Source organism: Phocoena phocoena, chromosome 17 (genome assembly GCF_963924675.1).
Source record: "Phocoena phocoena chromosome 17, mPhoPho1.1, whole genome shotgun sequence".
Classification (NCBI taxonomy): domain Eukaryota; kingdom Metazoa; phylum Chordata; class Mammalia; order Artiodactyla; family Phocoenidae; genus Phocoena; species Phocoena phocoena.
The window spans coordinates 44892086-44912697 of NC_089235.1; the positions used below are offsets into that span (position 1 = coordinate 44892086).

General features: G+C 36.2%; 1 protein-coding gene across 1 annotated transcript in view; it reads right to left on the bottom strand.

The window, feature by feature from the left end:
* RGS22 (regulator of G protein signaling 22) overlaps positions 1-20612 on the bottom strand; it is a 170976-nt gene that overhangs the window by 87178 nt on the left and 63186 nt on the right. The window contains exons 10-14 of the mRNA XM_065895144.1: positions 14463-14637; positions 10433-10566; positions 8115-8229; positions 6540-6662; positions 5615-5716 (exon numbers count right to left, since the gene is read on the bottom strand). Of these exons, the coding sequence (XP_065751216.1) occupies positions 5615-5716; positions 6540-6662; positions 8115-8229; positions 10433-10566; positions 14463-14637 (649 nt within the window). The remainder of the gene's footprint in view (positions 1-5614; positions 5717-6539; positions 6663-8114; positions 8230-10432; positions 10567-14462; positions 14638-20612) is intronic.

The window sequence follows — 20612 nt, forward strand, 5'->3', positions numbered from 1 at the left end:
ACACGGGCCTCTCACTGTTGCGGTCTCTCCTGTTGCGGAGCACAGGCTCCAGACGCACAGGCTCAGAGGCCATGGCTCACGGGCCTAGCCGCTCCGTGGCATGTGGGATCTTCCCAGATCGGGGCACGAACCCGTGTCCCCTGCATCGGCAGGCAGACTCCCAACCACTGCGCCACCAGGGAAGGCCTAGATTCTTTTTTATCTATAAAAAATAGGATAAAAATACCTCCCATTCTTACTATGGGTATTAAATTAGAAAATATATGACTGCTTCTTGCAGAGACTCCCTTTTTTGGTACGTTGGCAGGCTAGATTACTTGAATCTTTTTCTCTATAAACTGCCTAGAAGTACTGGATAAAGGATAACTAATATCCTTTTAAATGCATAGCTGCGGTAGTAAGGAAAATTACCATGGGTCAAAATTAAGGAGTGTACTGAAAACCAGGGTGCTAAGCACGAGCTGATGATGAGACTACCATGGGGTGAATCAAGGATGTGGGTTGTAAGAGCCACAGGGTACAGGAGATAGGGCCTTGGACCCTCACAAAGTGAAAATGTAACACTGAGACCCATATGTACACCATGGTCCTTGAAGGGGTACACACAAAGTGAAACATAGAGTGGGAAGAAAATGTACATATATACAACTACCAAACCTAGGAAACAAAAAAGAAGCTTGCTTGTCTTGGCTTATACTCTACGTAAAAGAAAAATATCTCCTGAGGATGCACTATCATGAGTTTACCATCATGTGGGTGTGGTTTTCAAGATTACACTTGGCAAATGAGGAAACCCCAAGATGACAAATTAGCAATAAAAATGTGCCTAGCAGAAGCACCACAGATAAAAACTTTACTATAAGAGCTCATCATTCAACATTACAAAACACACAAGGAAAGAATCCACCATGTCAGCAGAAATAATAAATAGCAGAATTAGTTCTCCCAAGAACTACAAATCATGGAATTATTGGATATTGTAGCAGCCAGACTCTAGGGTGGCACCCATGAACAGTGTCTCCTAGTGTTCATTCCCTTTCATAACCTTCTCCCCCTAAGTGTGGGCATTAACGTATGGCTTGCTTCTAACCAACAGAATACAGCAACAATGATGAGATTTATGTGATTACGTGGACATGATTATGTTACATAAGATGGTAATGTCAGTCTTACTAAGAAACTCCCTCCCTTGCTGGTTTTGGAGAAGCAAGCTGCCATGTTGTGAGCTACCATATGGAGAGGACCACATGGCACAGAGCCGAAGTGGCTGCTAGCTGACAGCTAACAAAAAATGAGTTCTTATTTTGGTGGTCTGCAAGGAACTGAATGCTGCTAACAACCATGTGAGCACTGAAGAAGACTGTTCCCCAGGTGAGCCCCAGATGAGAAACCAGCCCTGGTCAATATCCTGATTTACAGCCTTGTGGAGGACCCAGCAAAGCTGTGCCCAGACTCCTTATCCGTATAAACTGTGAGGTAATAAAGGTGTGTTGTTTAAGCCACAAAGTTATGATAATACGCTTATGTAGGAATAGATACCTAACACAGCTACAGACTATAAAATATGTTTAAAATGCTTAGAGACATAAAAGGAGAACTAAAAACATGAAGAAAAATAAGACAAAAAGATAAATCACCAGGAAGATTTAAAGAACACAAGTAGAATGTCTAATAATAATAAAAAGTAATTCCTTAAATGATTTAACTCAATAGATGGGTTAAACAGCAGATTGAAATCTGCTGAAGAAATAAAATATGAACTGGAAAACAGATCAAAGAAAATTGATCTTGTTCAGTTTTAAAACATATAACACAGATATTATAAGATGGAGAAACTTGAGAGATTAAGAGAGATATGGGATAGACTGAAAAGCACAAACATTGACCAGAGAATCCAGAAAAGAGAAGTAGAAAGACTGAAAGAAATAATGGCTGAGAATTTTCCAGAATTGATGAAAGACATGACTCCTCAGATTCTAGAAGCAACTTAGACCCAAGAAAGATAACTGTAGTAATAAACACATCGAGGTGACATACAGAACCCCAAAGTCAAAGGGAAGATTATAAAAGGAATGAGAAAAAACATCCTCCCTCAAGGGAGCAAAAGCAGACTCTTCAACAATAGCAATAGAAACCAGAAGACAGTAGAATAATATCTGCAAAGTGCTGAGAGAAAATTGTCCACCTAGAATTCTATATTCAGCTGAATGATCAATGAGAGAAGAAAATACACATTTTCAGACAAAAAAAATCTGATTTTTCCCACTGGTAAATCCTAATGAAAAACCTATTAAAAGCTATTCTTCAGAAATCAAACCCAAAGGAAGGAATGTGATGCAAAAACCAATGGTAAGCAAGAAATTTGTGCGTGATATGTATAGCTGATTCACTTTGTTATAAAGCAGAAACTAACACACCATTGTAAAGCAGTTAAACTCCAATAAAGATGTTAAATAAATAACTAAATAAATCTACACATCATTGATGGTAATAAAAAAAATAGTTAAGACTACTTACTGGGTATAAACAAAATTAACATATATATATTCTGAATCACATTGCTGTACACCTGAAACATTGTAAATAAACTATACTTCAATTAAAAAATGTGTTACCCTGATGTTCAATTCAATAAGGCAAAAATCTCACATTGCTGCAAGAACATCTTTATATTCAATAGCACTCTGTGGTAAAAGTGCCATGGATTTACCTAGCAATCCTCTTATTCCTCACTTTCATTTCATTCTTACCTACCCTCTCTACTCATTAATTCCTACATTCTCCACATAATTTTGCTCCTAGGCTCTAATTTTTACTCTTTTTTTCTCTCTTCCTCCTTCCCACTGATTTTTTATTTTGAACATGTTTGTATGTATGTATACATATGTGTAAACATGTATAATACTTATGCATGTATAATACATTTACTAATTTTTTTAAAATCCCAATGTATATGCTTTGGAGAGTGGTAAATTCTAAATGTGTAGTTTTTGTTGGGATACAGTTTGAAAGATTTCTACAAAGATGGAAGAACTTACAAAAGACTGTGGTACTTCATTCTATTGTAATGGTCTCTCACTGAAGCAAGTATGTAATGTTAAAAAAACAGTAGGACTATTGGCAGAAATCTTGGTTCCAAATCTTGGCAGTGATAGATGGTCCACTGGCAAGTTGTTGCTAGGATCAAAGACTGTATCTTTGCACTCTGGTGGTGCTTCTCTTCCTCCTTGCCAAGACCATTTCATTTGGTTCCTAACTGAACAATTCTATCTGGAAGCTGTGCAATGAAACCTTCAGGATGTGCCCAAGACTGTCGTTCAAACTCCTGGACCACAGTTAGTCATGCTAAATCACTATCACTGACCTCCCATCTAGTCTGCCTACAGATATTTCTGCAATACTTCTTGAGGTAATAAAACTTCAAGGTATGTAATGTGTCGATCAGCATACAGAAAGGCATGTAAGTCTTTTGTAATCAACCCTTGGTCTCTTACCACGCAGCTCATCAGATGTACAAAGACAATATAAAAATCAAGTTAGGGCTTCCCTGGTGGCGCAGTGGTTGAGAGTCTGCCTGCTGACGCAGGGGACACAGGTTCGTGCCCTGGTCTGGGAAGATCCCACATGCCGCGGAGCGGCTGGGCCCGTGAGCCATGGCTGCTGAGCCTGCGCGTCCGGAGCCTGTGCTCCACAACAGGAGAGGCCACAACAGTGAGAGGCCCACGTACCGCAAAAAAAAAAAAAAACAAATCAAGTTAATGGCAACTTTAACACAGTGCCAGCTGATTATATGCTGCCATTGGCTTGATCAATCCAAAGATCTATATTGTACATGTACCCTTGAAGGAAGTTATACAGCATTTCTATTATAAAGAAACCAATGGTATTTCATATTGTGAAACAAATCTATAGGATCATGGTATTAGAAGCAAGTCTTATATCTGGGGGCAGAAATCTTGGATAATTAAAACCTAAACCAATTTAGACAACTGCTCCACTAACCAAAAAATAAAATAACCACAGATGCAAAAAGCAAGCAAGTCAAAAAGATTACATGATTTGCTCCTTTTATTTCCCCCAGTTAAACTAAAACCAATGTCTCCATCACTCCCCTCTCCCCATACTGTTTTGACTCTTCAAAAGAGAAGCTAGGGAAGGATAAAAAGCTTATGGGCCTCGATAATCCCAAAACAGAATATCTCAGAATAACAAAAATGTGAGTGTATCCTGTTTCACAATCATTTATAGCTGGTTGAATACCATTACAAAGAATTAACATCTACTAAGCTCAAACAGAATTTCCCCTTTTACAAGTGTATGGAAATATTGTGATTACAACAGCAACAAAAAAACCTACTTAACTGAGTGAGCTGCTGAAGATTTTTAGAGGAGTAAGTCTTGCAGTGGTGAAAACATAATAAAAATGGTGGCACTTTAGCAGTCAGAGGCAATAGGTTAGGGAAAGAAGGATAAGTAGAGAATTACAGGTAAATGATTAACAAGCAGAAGAGCCAACTGTGTGGTCTCAGAAAATGGTACTGGCAAATTAGAGATACAGTTTCATGATTTCATGGAGCCAGATCTGGGCTCTGTAGGAACCGAAGCCCTAATTCTCATGGTAAAAAGTACAAAGTTCTGTCAGCTGATTTATAAAACATAGTTATTAATGCCAAAGTCAGGGTGGTGGAGGTAACAGCAAACACCCAGCAGTACTCTCTGATGTCCTGAATAAGATTATAATATGATAATAAACAATATGACGAAGCTAATCTCCTCAGCATTGCTCAAGGAAAGGTCCCCTGGAATGGGGTTATTTCAGATTATAAGAACCACTTAAGTGGTCAAGAGATATAGAAGTGATCAGCAGTTTTCTAGGCTTGATGACCTCTCTCCATAAAAGATTAGGAGAGCCTAAGAATAAAAACTGAAAAGATAAGTTAGCTTGAGTCATAATTCTATTCCCTTTCTTTCTCCCCTCAAAAAATGGCTACTCTCTCTTTCTCTTTGCAGAGAATCCTCTGTTCTCCGCCCTCTATTTTGCTTTGGAGAGGTCTTAAGATGTTCTTTCCTCCAACTCTGAGTATCTGTCTTACATAGCATGTAGCACAGAAGGCCAGGTGATGACACAGGGCCTATGCCACACAGAATCAGTCAACATTCTTTCCCCATCTTTAGACGGGCCAATAGCCTAAGTATCTCCAACAGCTGATTGCTGCAGGAAGCTCAGAGAACATCTTTGGTCAATGCCTCTGCTCCCAATCACTTCAATGATTCATTACAAGTCCTCTCTCAGGGTTCTCTTTTAAATTACTCACAACCAAACCAAAAAGGCATAAATTAGAAAAAAAGATAAGATGTCCTTTGTTGGAAGAGCAATTAATCGGCAGCAAAGAGAAAATAAGGCATACCAAATAAAATAGATAAAACTGAGAACCCACAAATCAGATTATAAAACAATATTCTGCTGACATTTAAATAAAGTAACTCAATGGCAACAACTTAGCTGCTGCCTTTCTGCCCACACTCCCAGATTTCTCTTGTTTGAGGCTGGACACAACTTTTCATTTCTGTGTACTTAGTGCTTCACATTGAACCAACATTATTTACTACTTACTTGAGCTTGCTTGCATACTTTAAAAGGGTGAATTGTTTCTTGGTAGAAAAGCTGATGATAAGCTTGTAGGTCAAACCAAAAGTACACACTGTTCTTCCACAACTGCAGATGGAAAAAGTACATAAATTACTACCACCCAATTATTAAAGCTCTACAAAGCTCTAATTTCAAATAAAAATAATTGTTTAGCTCCTTGATGTTACTATAAATCAGGTTCAATTTAAGGTGGTTTTATCTTGTATCACAAACTGGCAACATACAAATTATTTATTGGTATTGTCACTGGATCATTATATTTTTGTATATATGTTTCTCACATAATTGGTCATTAAAATAGTAAGTGTTCTAGTTAATAATTAAAAAGTAATCACACTATCTCTGGCATGAAACCAAAATCTGAAGGTATTCTGATATATGTGGGCAAATGTATATTATACCAGAAGCAAACACAACTCTAATAATTGAGCTAGTGAAATACTTTTCATTTGAGCAAAATAAAGACTGTTTGTGACAACTAAAAAACAAGCAAACAAAAAACCTAGAAATAAGTTTGTTACTATTCATTGCAACTGTCATTGTTAGACTTATTAAAAATAAAACGTAAAGGATTGATAGAAATCAGCACTGAAGTTAATATACATTACACTGAAACAAAGTTATATGAAAGTAATCTATTATTAATAATGCAAGTCAATTCTTGTCTATCTGTATTTTACTTTTCTTTGTAATTTTAGTAGGAAAATGAACCAAAGAGAATTATAATTAAGATATTTAAAATTTTACTAAATATTTAACATGAGATTTCTTACCAGAGGAGATGGGAATTTTAACATCAAATATAACTATTTGAGCATTCAATTATTTCAATCTCTCATTTTAAATGAAATAAAAGTATAAAATTAGATTTAAAATAATTATCTTCTACCTTGTTCCCTGAGTTCTCACAGAATTTAGTAAAGAAGAATCCAGCTCTATTTTCTACATACAACGATTGCAACAAATTTTCCATGTGAAATCCTCCCAAGGCACCATCTGCCATGGTTTTAATCTAGATAACAAAACAGAAGTACATTATCCACCCAGAAACATTGTTATTTTTTTATGGCATTGTACAACAACAGGGTTTCATAAATTCTACCAAGCTGTCATTTCCCCACTGGACTATTTTATTTTATTTTTGTACCATATATGTAATTAATGCAGTATGTTTGCATCTGCCTGTCCCACAAGATTCGTTTATGGAGCCAACTATAGCAGCAGAGTTCATTCTATTATAAACTAATCTGATTTCAAACTTAATATTAAACTGACTTCCCAACCTCAACTATTTTCACATTTCAGGCACCGTGACACCATTTTAGGAGTCTTCCAAATCTCTGTTGGTGGCCTCTTTCCTACATATTTACTGTTATTTTAGCCTTGAACTGCTGCTATAATAGCTACAAGAGAGTTATAAAAAGAAATATCTTCAAGGCCTCTCAGTGATGCTCATTAACTGTCCTTACGGGGTCCCTCTTTGGACAGTCTCACTCCATACAGGTCACGGCCTTCAGAGTGTAAATGGCAGTATAAGTTCTCATAAAACTTTGCTATTTATGGGCTTCTCTGCCAACAGTGCTGGCAAGCCTAACACCGTTCTTGAAACATAGAAAGCTGGCTATTTCTCCAAGCACAAGAGTAACTCTAGAATAAGGAAGGGCGTCCATATTCACATGAGCTCTTTGCTATCTGTTGTGTGGAACTCAGACTTCTTCTTTGTAATCTTAAGATAACTGTGGAATGGACGATTTAGGGTTTAAGTCAGGTTCTTGCTCTCTCTGTTATAGTGTCTCTCTGCCTCTCCCTTTATCCCCCTACTAAACAAATTCTGAGATGAAAATTTAATGTTTTTATGATGTTTAACCATTAGCATTCCAAAGCTAAAAAATCATTATTTGGGTAGGAAATAATACTAAATAGAAGAAAAGGAGAACTGTTTGCTTAGAATAAAATAAATAGTCCAAAATTATATGTAAATGTTCAGCCCATACTAGGACTACGAAGGTTTCTACCTAAAGTATAATTGCAAAAGAATGTGAAATTTTCATTTAGAACTGGTGTATTAAATCCACATTATCAAAGTAACCACACACTGGAAATACTCTGCTTTATAAAAGTTCTAAACATACTTCCAAAACATAACATAGAATATTACTTTTTATAAAATGTTAAAAATTTAATAAAAATCCTAGAGGGTTTTATTTTGTGTCTGAGGTGTGATCATACCAAAACGAGAACGTAGCTGCTTTTGAAAACAGTAATCAACAGAGTATACAGCAACATGGTACTACAAAAGGAAATAGAAAGTTTTTGCATAAAAATCCTTTTGTAAGGAAAAAATAATTCTTTTGTTCAGTAAAGAAAAAAGTCATTATGGTAAATCAATAAAAATTCTCTAAAATCAGGGGACACTAAATAGGTTAAATGAGGAATCAAATTACTCAGTTCTCAAAATACTTACCACAGGTTCTTCTGTATAAGTATATCTTCTACCCAGTTGGGGCTTCAGACATTCAGAAATGTCAGTAAAAGATGTTAAACGAATAATTTTGCTGCTTTCTGACATGTGCCTTGACCTAAATTATAGGGATGAGAACTAATTGATCAACAAATATTTTGAGCACCTTTGCTATACATTCACCGAATCTTAGGCGTGCTCCTAAGCATTATGAGAGAATTAGAAAAAGAAGTATCAGCATCAAGTCCAGCCCTCAAGAGGCAGTTGAGAAAATGAGGTACAGTCATACATAAAGACAACTCACAATAAAATAACTGCTGGTTGAAAGAGTTCGTGAACATATCACAGATGCCAAATGTCTGGGACGGATAATAAAACTATGGGCGTGTAAGAATGAGAAGTCCCTTGGAGCTATATTAGTAATTAAAGAAATGAGCTTCTTCCTGAATAATGGGTGGAAGATAAATTCTGTGTGTATGTGTGTGGGGGGGCTGTGTTTAGAGGGGTTCTTCAGATGGGGAGAAGAGTGAACAATATATGAAGGTAAGTAGACAAAGTCTTGTTTAAAATGCAGCAAGTTAACTAATTTTCTTAGGGCAAGAGAACACTAACAACTAAACTACATACCAAACATTGTGCCAAATATAATTCATATGATCATAATTAATCCTCACAACAGGTGGGATTCATACGGGTTTATATGTGGTAGTTTGAGTTGAGATGATGGTAGACTCTGGAGTTAGACTAATGACTTTCGACCTTAGCTTTTTATATTTTCTCATCCAGCTCCCTCTCCCATAGCCCACTGCAATTATTCCAAACCTCATTTTCCAGCTCCATAACCCATGCCTGTTCCAACTCACCAGCCTTCCTCCACGCCAATCCACCAGCAGATTACCCTGCAGGTTCTTCTCAGACAAAATGTAGGTACAACATCCTTCAGTTTCCCCTGTGCCATGTAGCAGACACTAGTAATTGACTGGCTAACTCAACACCCATTTCTGACAACATGATTCTATTACCAGCATCACTAAAATACTGAAAAGGTTGAATATTCACTTATCAAGACTCCAGGTAGGGAGGGGATGTCATGTAACAGTTATGACTGAGATATAAAATGATGTCTGCTGGGGAGCTTCTATGAAAGCCTGCTTTCCTGACTACAGGGAGAGAATTAATGGATATTGCCCCTGCTCCTTCTTTATGATTTGAGAGCCTGATGTCAGGAGCTGTAACACCACAGACTATAAAGGAATGGCCAAGAGCATTACAAAGACTTAGGCCTCAATACTCCTGATCTGGTGAACCAATACTGGCAGTTGCCTACACTCAGATTTCTTGCTCTGTGAAAAACATAATTCCATTTGTCTAGGCCATTGTTAGTCAACTTTTCTGTTATTTGCAGCTGAAAGCATTTCAAATTTATCTATCAACAGATATATTTACCTACACCCATCCTTACTTCCTTCCATCCTGTCTCAGGAAGAAATGTCCTATTTCCTGTCCAAGGTAGCCCCATTGCCTTGGTTACTGAACCCTTCCTTCTCTTCTACTTTGAAGGGAAAGGTACAGAGAGTAGATGAGTGGTTACTGGGGTTTCGGGGAGGGAAGAGTAAGGAGTGATTGTTAATGAGATGGAGCTTCTTTTTTGGCTGATGAGTTGTTTTGGAATTATATAGTGGTGATGGTTTTACAACTTTGTGCATATACTAAAAGTCACTGAATTGTATACCTGAACATGGTTAAAATAGTGAATTTTATGATAGGTAAATTTTATCTCAATAAAGAAGAATAAAAGTGAAGTAATAAATCCTTAAACAAATAATTATCCACCAGCAGACTACACACCAAAGTTAACACCAAAGGGTATTTCTTCAAGCTGAAGGAAAATAACTCCGTTTGAAATAAAGAACAATGAAAAGCGTAAATAGGTGGGCAAATCTAAACGAATTTTTAAAATATACTGTATTAAATAAGTACAATATTATTGAGGGTATTTTGAGTTCTCAAGCTTGAGAAATATTACTGAGAAGGGAAAAGAAAGCATTGAAGGGCAATCTTCTCAGAGACGTCTTTTGATTGTACAGCTCATGAGAAGCTAGAGATCATAACTACCACCTCTTTAAAATTACCAATCTTAGGCGTTCTACGATTAATTAGAGTATGCATGGGAAATACAACCCTCTAATATCTATCCCTGAAATATAAGAATTCATGTAAAAAAAGAAAAGTATTAGTTTTCAATTTCTATTTAATTTTTAAATTCTTCAAAAATCTTACCATTGCAGAAAAGCACTTGGGACACAAAAAGCTGCACCTACCCTTTCTTAATCACATCATCCTTAGGAAAAACTGGATTCAAAGACTCACTCTTCCAAGGTTTTTGAATTGCTGTTTTTACTCTAGGTGGTGTCTTGGGAGATTTAGAAAGTTGTAATAAACTGGATTCTTCTTTCTAAAAAGTAGTAAGATAATGAACACAGTGAAAAATGGGCAAAATGGGGAAAAAAAGGACAGAGAATAAAGCATAGCTCTCCAAAAATACCTCAAAATTGTTTTGATTAGAGGATTTCTTTCCTCACTCTACCACTTACCATGCTATGTTTGAGACGGAGAATATTTTTTATTCTCCGTCTCAAACTCCAACTTTCATGCAACCAGCAGGCTGAAATCCCTATACCTATTGAGAGTATTAGAAAAACAAGGCCAAAGGCTTTACGTTATTATGAAAAAAGACTCTTTCCTGGAGGAAGAACTTTGTAAAAACTTTTCTTTATTCTGTAACTGAATAAGTTTTAGTGCCCTGTGTGTGTATGTGTATGTGTGTGTGGTGGGGTAGGGAATGCAGGTAGCAGGGCGGGAAAAGATGTGTGGACACCATTGGTCCATAAGAGACTTACATCTTAACAGAACTATTTCCTTCCATTTTTGGATATTTTATTTTCATGCGTATTCTTCTCATTCTTAAATGTTCTTTATGGCAAAAGTTAATTATTTAAATCTAGAACATGAGATGCTACATACATGAATCAAAAAAATACAAACACCTAAATGTCCAAAGAGAGGAGAAAGAAACAATTATATATACTTATACATGTATTTATATATATAATATATAAATGTAACATTATATAATACTTAAAAGGATTATGAAAATTATGGAAAAATACTGATGAAGAAATTACCAGAATTGAAAGATATAAGTATATTACAATTAAAAATTGTATATTATACAATTAAAAATATAAGTATATTTAAAATATAAGTATATTACAATTAAAAATTCACAAAAAGCCTAAGAGAAAATAGGTTAATCGTTGTCTAGAAGTCAGTGAGATCAGAGTGATTTGTCTCTTCAGTTTCCAAATTTACAGTAGTTTTATTATTTTTATAATTTGAAAAAGAAACAAACTTTTCTTATATGTCAACTTCAATTAGAATGTAATATGTGCTGCTGGAGAGCAAGAAATTTATTTGTGATGCTTTATTATCCAGAACAAACAATAAAATCTCATATACACTCTAGGTGCCTAACAGCTACTAATATTTTTTTAAGAATTCTATAAACAAAATTAATTACTTAAGTATGTTTTACTTATAACATTCTAGGTATCAGGGCTCACATCTGTTTTAGTAATTCGGAACAAAGCATGACATTAACCAATACTCATTAAATGAGTGGGACTGGGCTTATGAAAAGTGTATCATACAGAAGTGGCAAATTCATAGACACAAAGTAGAATGGTGGTTACCAAGGGATGCAGGAGGGGTTGGTTAATGGGTATATAGTTTCAAATTTGCAAGATAAAATAGTTCTGAAGACCTGTTTCACAGCAATGCAAATATACTTACTACCTCAGTGTACACTTGAAAATGGTTAAGATGGTAAATTTTGTTATGTGCTTTTTACCATACCACAATAAAAAAGTTTCCTTAATATAAAAAAAAAAATTTAAGTGTATTATACTTAAAATGAGAGGATGGCCTAAATTAGAATTTTTGAGCTTTCTGGCTTGGGAGAAAGCAAGAAAAGTAGCCAAAAAGAAACTGATAGAGAAAAAACTGACAAAAGGGCACAGCAGAATTGGGGGGTGGGTTAAGGAGCTGCTCTATATCATGACTGTGATGGTAGCTACACAATGTATATATTTGTCAAAAATTACAGAACAGTACACTAAAAAGGGTGAATTTTACTCTACATAAATGATATCTCAACTTTTAAAACAGGAAAAATAAAGAAAACAGAATCGAGTTCCATTCCTTACACTGTTTTCTGCAGGGGAAACAGAATGAGATCAGAATTAGTTATCCAACTAGAAAACACCGATGACAACATATGGTGATGGTACTCAGAAAGCCAAATGTTATCAGATGATGTGCTCCCTACACCACACCTCTAAGATTTGTGACTGCGTCACAAAGTCACATGGGCTAACAAGGAAGCTCAGATTTATCAGTAGAGTGGCATACAAAAAGGCCACAAGTGCAAAGGAGGTCAGAAAAATGTCTAAACAATGGATAAGAAACCATTAGCTCACTACAGTGACACTAACTCAAAGTGTGGTCCCCAGACCAGCAGCAAAAACATCACGTGGAAAAAAAAAAAAAATCACGTGGGAGGGAGCTTGTTAGATATGCAAATCCTTGGGCCCCACCCCAGACCTACTGAATATTGATCTTTAAGTGCAGCCTTGAAGTCTCTATTCGGACTCAGGTGACTCACACATGCTGAAACTTGAGAACCACCAGCCTGTAGCGATGCTTTGCCTACACATCACCTAGGAATCTTATTAAAATGTAGGTTCTAAAATGTGATTCTAATGTTCAGGCAGGATGAGAACTTCAATTCTAAGCCAACCTCCTGATTTTACAGTGACTCTCACCCAGTCTATATTAATTAAATCAGACTCTCTGAAGGTGGGACCCAGGTACCAGTATGTTTTAAAACCTCTCTGTGATTCTAGTCTGTATACAGGATTAAGAAATCACTAATAGAAAAACTGTAAGGTATTTCCAGCTCTAAAGCACTACTTGTAGAAGCAGAATTTTAAAAACTGTAATTATGCATCTTCCTGACTTTTAAAAATAAGATATCCTGATCATAAAGTAATCTGCTTTTTGAAGGGTTTGTGTGTGGCTATGGCTAATAACACTTAACATTCTGTGACACCTTTAAAGCTAGAAAGATTAATAAGGCTCCTTACTTCTGAAATGCAGGTGTTAGCTACATTTATTATATCTCTATGCCAAAGCATATAGGATTATTCACTTCTTCTCTGTAAAGCTGGTTAACTTTTCTTCTCTTTGTGGACTTTTCCCCCCTATTTTTTGTACTATCTTATTCTTCCCCATTGTGAAAAAATGCTCACTATTTCTAATTTTGCTGTTGCTACTTTTCACTCATTTGTTCAGTTTATATTTATTAAGCACCAGGCACTGTTCTAGGCACTGAGGAAAAGCAGTTAACAAAGAAAAATCCCTTATATTCTAGTAGGAGCTGAAAGACAATAAACATAAATCACATGGTCTTAAGTACAATAAAGCAAAATAAAGCAGAGCAGAGGGCTCCAATAGTGAGGGAGGGTATCTGTGCTGTCCTACACAAGTGCGCTTACATGGAAGAGTCAAGGATAGCCTCTCTGATTAAGGGATATCTGAGCAGACACCAAAGTGAGTGAGGGGCAACATATCCGGAGGAAGGGTGCTGCAAGTGAAGGGAACAGCAAGTACAGCCCTCCCAGGTTTTTGCTTGGTGTGTTCCAAGAACAGCAAAGAGGCCAGTGTGGAGTGGTGTAAGCTAGAGAAGAATGCTAGGAAATAAGGTCAGGAAGTTAGCAGGGGTGTGAACAGCTGTGTAAAGACTTTGGCTTGTATTCTGAGTGAGAGAGGAGGCCACTAGAGAGTTTTGAGCAAGTGAGTACATGATCATGCATTTTTAAAAGATCACATTGGCTGATTGGTGGAGAACAAACCATAGGTTTTCTTATTTCCTAATTGTTGCAGCATGTACATTAACAACAACAACAAAAGGTTTATGATGAAACTTAAGTACTAGTGTACAAAACGCAAGCATGGGGCTTCCCTGGTGGCGCAGTGGTTGAGAGTCCACCTGCCGATGCAGGGGACGCGAGTTCGTGCCCCGGTCCGGGAAGATCCCACATGCCGCGGAGCAGCTGGGCCCGTGAGCCATGGCCGCTGAGCCTGCGCGTCCGGAGCCTGTGCTCTGCAACGGCAGAGGCCACGACAGTGAGAGGTCCGCGTACCGCAAAAACAAACAAACAAAAAAAAAAAACGCAAGCATGGATATTTTATTACAAACTTAAGAGATCTAAGTATCAATGTACATCCTACCTGCATCTCAGGTATCTGTGGAATGCAAGATTTAGGTCTTAATGGCAAGAGGGTTGCCATTTGTGGAAAAGGGTCGACATCCTTCCTTGGTTTCTCTTGACGAAGGTGCCAGAATTTCAGTTCAGCACTAGCATGTTTTGTTGAGGATGAATGAGTAACACAGAACCTCGGTGCCCTAGTTGGAGGAAAAACAAATTTAAGATTAAACTAGACAATAAGCCTCAAAAATCAAAACGCTACCAAATGTATAATATCTGCGCTCACAATTATCAGTCTTGCCACATCTCTTTTCTAATAATTTCTTCTTTTTCTGCTGCCTAGCCCCCCCCTCCAATGTTATTCTATGATATATCAACTGCCTGAAATCACATTCACTTATACAATATAAAGAGGCAATATACACGAAGAAAAAATAATTAATAAAATTACATTCAAATTATTATCTGCTTGATAAGAAAAAGAAACCTATATATCTATTTGATGAAGGAATTTTTAAAAATAATTTACAGTTTCTAGTAAAACAAAAATAGAATGCACCTGTGATCTGTTTTAAAGCAGTTTACAATTTATCTATAATACCAAATAAAAACTAGTGGATTAAATTAACATTTAAAAATATATAAACATTTTTATAATGCTTAAGTATACTACTAAAGTGGATTATGAATCATATGATCTATTTTCAAGCCTTAAATTTAAAGGTAAGAATTTTATAACAATTTAGATAATAAATGAAAGACCTACACTACTGCCAGAAATTTAGGAAAAAGAATGTTTGGCACAGTATCAAGGCCCCACTTAACTTGATGGATATTCCCATACTCAGTCCGTGGGCTAACTCTATATTGCCTATGGGGTTAACTCCAGCTGTCAGGGCCTGTTGTTAATTACTTCTTGGACTAGGTTCTCCCCCTGGTGCCATGGTCCAAAGACTAATTTCACTTCATATTTCAGGTCCTGGTAGAAAATTGCCTCCCTTTAAAAACAGGAAGATGGTAGATACTTCCCTGATGTAAACACAGGTTAGGAGTGGAAGAGAACCCAAAGTCCATAATTAGTTTAGGATCAGAAAGCACCCTGTAAAGATCTGGGTGGTCATTTTACACATATTTCAAAACCTTTACTTGCAGACTTGGAAATATCTAAAATTACCTCTTATTTTCATGCCAATTAGTAAGTGGGCATATTTACAAGACCCTGATCAAATAAATCATACACATGCTGGACAGGAAATCTGGGTATATCAATTTTCTAATTCCCATCATTACAGTATATTCACATGGCCCCATTTTAATCTTGCATTCTTATTTAATTCATTGCATTAATTTTTTATTAGCCACTACGTGAATTCATCAAATACTGTGGACTACATTTCACAGTCAATCCTAAACAGGTATTGTATTCTTTTTCACACTTCCATCATACAGGTTCTCATGTACATTGATTGTACACCTCTTAATCTGAAGGTCTAAAGAGTGGGAGAAGGTATTTGCCACATAAATCACCAAAGGAACTGCATCCAATATATATGTATGTGTAAACACGTGTATATATATATATATATATATGTACATACATGTGTGTGTGCGAATGTGTGTATATCTATATCTATTTATCTATCCATCTATCTATGTATCTCACAATAGAAAAATGGGCAAGGAAGATAAACAAGCAATTCATGAAAGCTGAAATCCAAATGACCACTCAATACTGAAAAGGGTATCAACCTCACCAATAATCAGGGAAATGCAAGTGAAAAAGCACAAAACACCAATGACATACCAAATACATAGGCAAAAATTTAAGACTCTGACAATATTAAATGTTACCATGGATTTGTAGCCATGGATACTCTCATATTCTGGTTGGTGGGAATGCAAATTGGTACAACTACTTTGGAAAAATGGATATGTGTACAGCATTGCTTGCAATTGTGAAAAGAGAAAATGACACAAATTTTTTTAAACACTAAATAAATTATGGTATATTCATGCACTGGAATGCCATATACAACAGTGAAAATTAATAAAACTCTTAAATACAGTTACAGTCAAATCTTACAAATATATTGTTGATAGAAGATGCAAAGAAGGCATACAACATGATTCCATTTTTATAAAGTTGTAGAACAGGCAGATAAAAATACATGTTTAGGGATTTATTTGCATACATGGTTGGTAAAACTATAAAGAAAAGCAAGGCGATAATCACAGAAGTCAAGATACTGGCTACCCCCAAGTGGGAGTACGGATGGTGTGATCAGGAAGGCAACTTCAGGGGTCTCGGTAATGCTTTATTTCCCAAGCAACATGGTGGTGACATGAATGTTTGTTTGTGTTTACGTTTGAATTTTAAAGAATATACAGGATTTAGCTAGATCAAGAGAAAAGGTTAAGAAAGAATTCTGAGAAAATGGCAAAGTCAGCAATACTGTTCTTCTACCTCTCAGAATCCCTTCATAAAAACAGACAGCACAGCTAGATGGCAAAACCAAAAACTCACGGACGACATTTAGAACAAAATGTTAATGTGACACGGTATCCCCCCAAACCCCAATATACAAGCAGGTGGGTACAAAAGATCAGCCATAAGACCTGCAAGACGTTGGTGTGTAGGTGAGAAGAAGAAGGCAGTGCCTGATGGACCTGAGAATGCAACAGCACCAAAAGAGCCAGAAAAGCATAGCAGGCCTGTCTGAGGTTCGCAATTGAGCCTGGAAGGGCTTTTGCCCTCTCCAACACTGAGTGAGTACACACAAATTCAATCACATTTCTACTTACCAACAAAGAACAACCGGAAAGCCCAAATAACAAAATGTATGAACTACGGTACATGTAACAATTGGGATGCATTATGCTTCAGTGGCATTATGCTGACCAACAGAAGTTAATGCTGTATAATTATATGACATTCTAAAAAGACAAAACTATAGTGACAAAGGACAGATCAGTGGCTGCCAGGGGTTGGGAGTGGGGGAAGAGTCTAATGACAAAAGGGTGGTGTGAGAGTTTCTTAAGATGATAGAATTGTTTGTACACTGATTGTCATGGTGGTTATGTGAATCTATACAGTTTGCTTTCACTGTATGTTAATGAAAAACACAGAAAAGAAGGAAAGAGGAAAAACAGCCTTTTCAATAAATGAGGATGAGCAACTGGATATCCATAAGCAAGAAAAAAAAACAAACCAAAACTGAACCTTGACCTAAACCTCACACCATATGTAAAAAATAAATCAAAATGGGCCACGGACTTAAATGTAAAACATAAAATTATAAGGTTTTTAGGAAAAACATAGGAGAAAATCTTCAGAATATAGCGTTAGGCAAAGAGTTCTCAGGTTTGACACCACAGGCATAACCCATAAAAGGAAGGCCTCATCAGAATTCAAAAACTTTGCTCTATAAAAGACTCACTTTTTTTGGTTTTTCAGATACGGTTATATTTATTCTTAATAGTAGGTGTATTTGACATAGGGAAGTTTGCATTAGTTGAATAAACTTGGCTCAAGAGGATAACTGCCTTTACTCTAATGAAACATTTGTAGTAAAAATTATGTGGAACCCTTCATTTAGAGAGTCCTCCAATATATTCCCCTCCCCCTCCCAGGGAAAATCCCACACACGTTTAATTTCAAATTTTCTCTTGCAAGTTGTTTTCTTTCTTGTCTGCATGGTCTTCTGTTGTTTGATTTGCCCTGTTTTTCCTTCAGTGAATTAGTCTTCATAATTAGTATGGTAACATGAGTTTGTGAAAGCTGCATTTTCCATTTGCACCTCTAATTCCAGTTCATCACCACAGGATTCACTCTGTTCTCTTCTATATTTGTAACTCTCTTCCACATTGCTGAGAATTTTGGTTCCCATTATCCACAATATTTTTGTTTGCTTAATCTACATGACTGGCTTACTATAAAAGGATATAACTCAGAAATAGCCAGATGGAAGAGAAGCATAGGGCAAGGGATGTGGGTGCACCTCTACATGTTCACCCATCCAGAAGGTATGAAAGACCCTTTTAAGAAGACTTCAGAAAGCTTGTCTTTAAGAAGACAAGCTAAAAACTGGAAGAAAATATTTGCAAACTATATACCTGACTAATGGCTAGTATCTAGAACATAAAAATAACTCTAAAACTCAATAATAAGAAAAAACACTATCAGAAAATGTACAAAACACACAGATATGTCACTGAAGTGTATATGCAAATGACAAATAAGCATATAAAACACGTTCAGCATCATTAACAACTGGAGAGTTTCAAAGTAAAACTACAATGAGATATCACTACACACTTATAAAAATAAGTAAATAAGTATTTACTGGCTAAAATAGAAAACTGTGACATCAAACAATTGAAAAACTGGATCATTCATACACTGCTGGTGGGAATGTAAAAGGGTACATCAACCCTGGAAAATAGGTTGGCAGTTGCTGTTGAAACTAAAAAAAGACTATGTATGACCCACTAATCTCACTCTAGGACATTTATCCCAGAGAAAGGAAGACTTACGTTCATGCAGAAACCTGTACATCAATGTTCATACCAACTTTATTAATAATATCAAAAGACTGCAAACAACCCTAATGTCCTTCAATGAGTGAATGAATGTATAACATCCATAAAACAGAATACTACTCAGCAATGAAAAAGAACAAAACAACTTGGATGGATATCAAAGGAATTATGCTGAATGAAAAAACCAATCCCCGAAGATTACATATTGTATTATTTCATTTATATAATAGATTAGTAGTTTCCAGGAATTATGAGAAAGGGGGAAGGAAAGAGGTAGGTATGGTTATAAGAGAGCAGTACAAAGGGAGGCATGTGGTAATGTAACTGCTCTGTATCTTGACTGTAACAGCGAATGCATGTGATAAAACTATATAGAACTAACTATACACAGAGAAATAAATGCTTGTAAAACTGGCAAAATATGAAAAAAGATTGGAGAGTTATATCAATGTCAATTTCCTCATTGCAATATTGCACTGCAGTTATGCAAGATGTTACCATTGGAAGAAACTGGGTGAAAGGTATACAGAATCTCTGTATTAGTTCTAACAGCTGTATATGAATCTACAATTATCTCAAAACAAAAAGTTAAATTTAAAAAAGGAAAGCATCCACTGTATTAGTAATGATTTTTTAAGTTGGCTGGTGTGTATACAGGTGCCTATTTTAGTATAATTTATACCTTTCTGCATTTCTTAAATATTTAAGAAGAGAAGTTTATAGAGAAAGAGAAAAACAACGTTCTCTCTCTATATGTAAAAATAAGAAGTTTACAAGTAATCTGGAATACCTAGATGAGAGATAATGCCAAAGACATAGGCAGGGACAAATCATGATAATCTCAGGGTATATGCCCAGTAGTGGGATTGCTGGGTCATATGGTAGTTCTATTTGTAGTTTTTTAAGGAACCTCATACCTTCTCCATAGTGGCTGTATCAATTTACATTCCCACCAACAGTGCAAGAGGGTTCCCTTTTCTCCACACCCTCTCCAGCATTTATTGTGTCTAGATTTTTTGATGATGGCCATTCTGACCGGTGTGAGATGATATCTCATTGTAGTTTTGCTTTGCATTTCTCTTGTGATTAATGATGTTGAGCATTCTTTCATATGTTTGTTGGCAATCTGTACATCTTCTTTGGAGAAAAGTCTATTTAGGTCTTCTGCCCATTTTTGGATTGCATTGTTTGTTCTTTTGATATTGAGCTGCGTGAGCTGCTTGTAAATTTTGGAGACTAATTCTTTGTCAGTTGCTTCATTTGCAAATATTTTCTCCCATTCTGAGGGTTGCCTTTTCATCTTGTTTATGGTTTCCTTTGCTGTGCAAAAGCTTTTAAGTTTCATTAGGTCCCATTTGGTTTTTTTTGTTTTTATTTCCATTTCTCTAGGAGGTGGGTCAAAAAGGATCTTGCTGTGATTTATGTCATAGAGTGCTCTGCCTATGTTTTCCTCTAAGAGTTTTATAGTGTCTGGACTTACATTTAGGTCTTCAATCCATTTTGAGTTTATTTTTGTGTATGGTGTGAGGGAGTGTTCTAATTTCATTCTTTTACATGTAGCTGTCCAGTTTTCCCAGCACCACTTATTGAAGAGGCTGTCTTTTCTCCATTGTATATTCTTGCCTTCTTTATC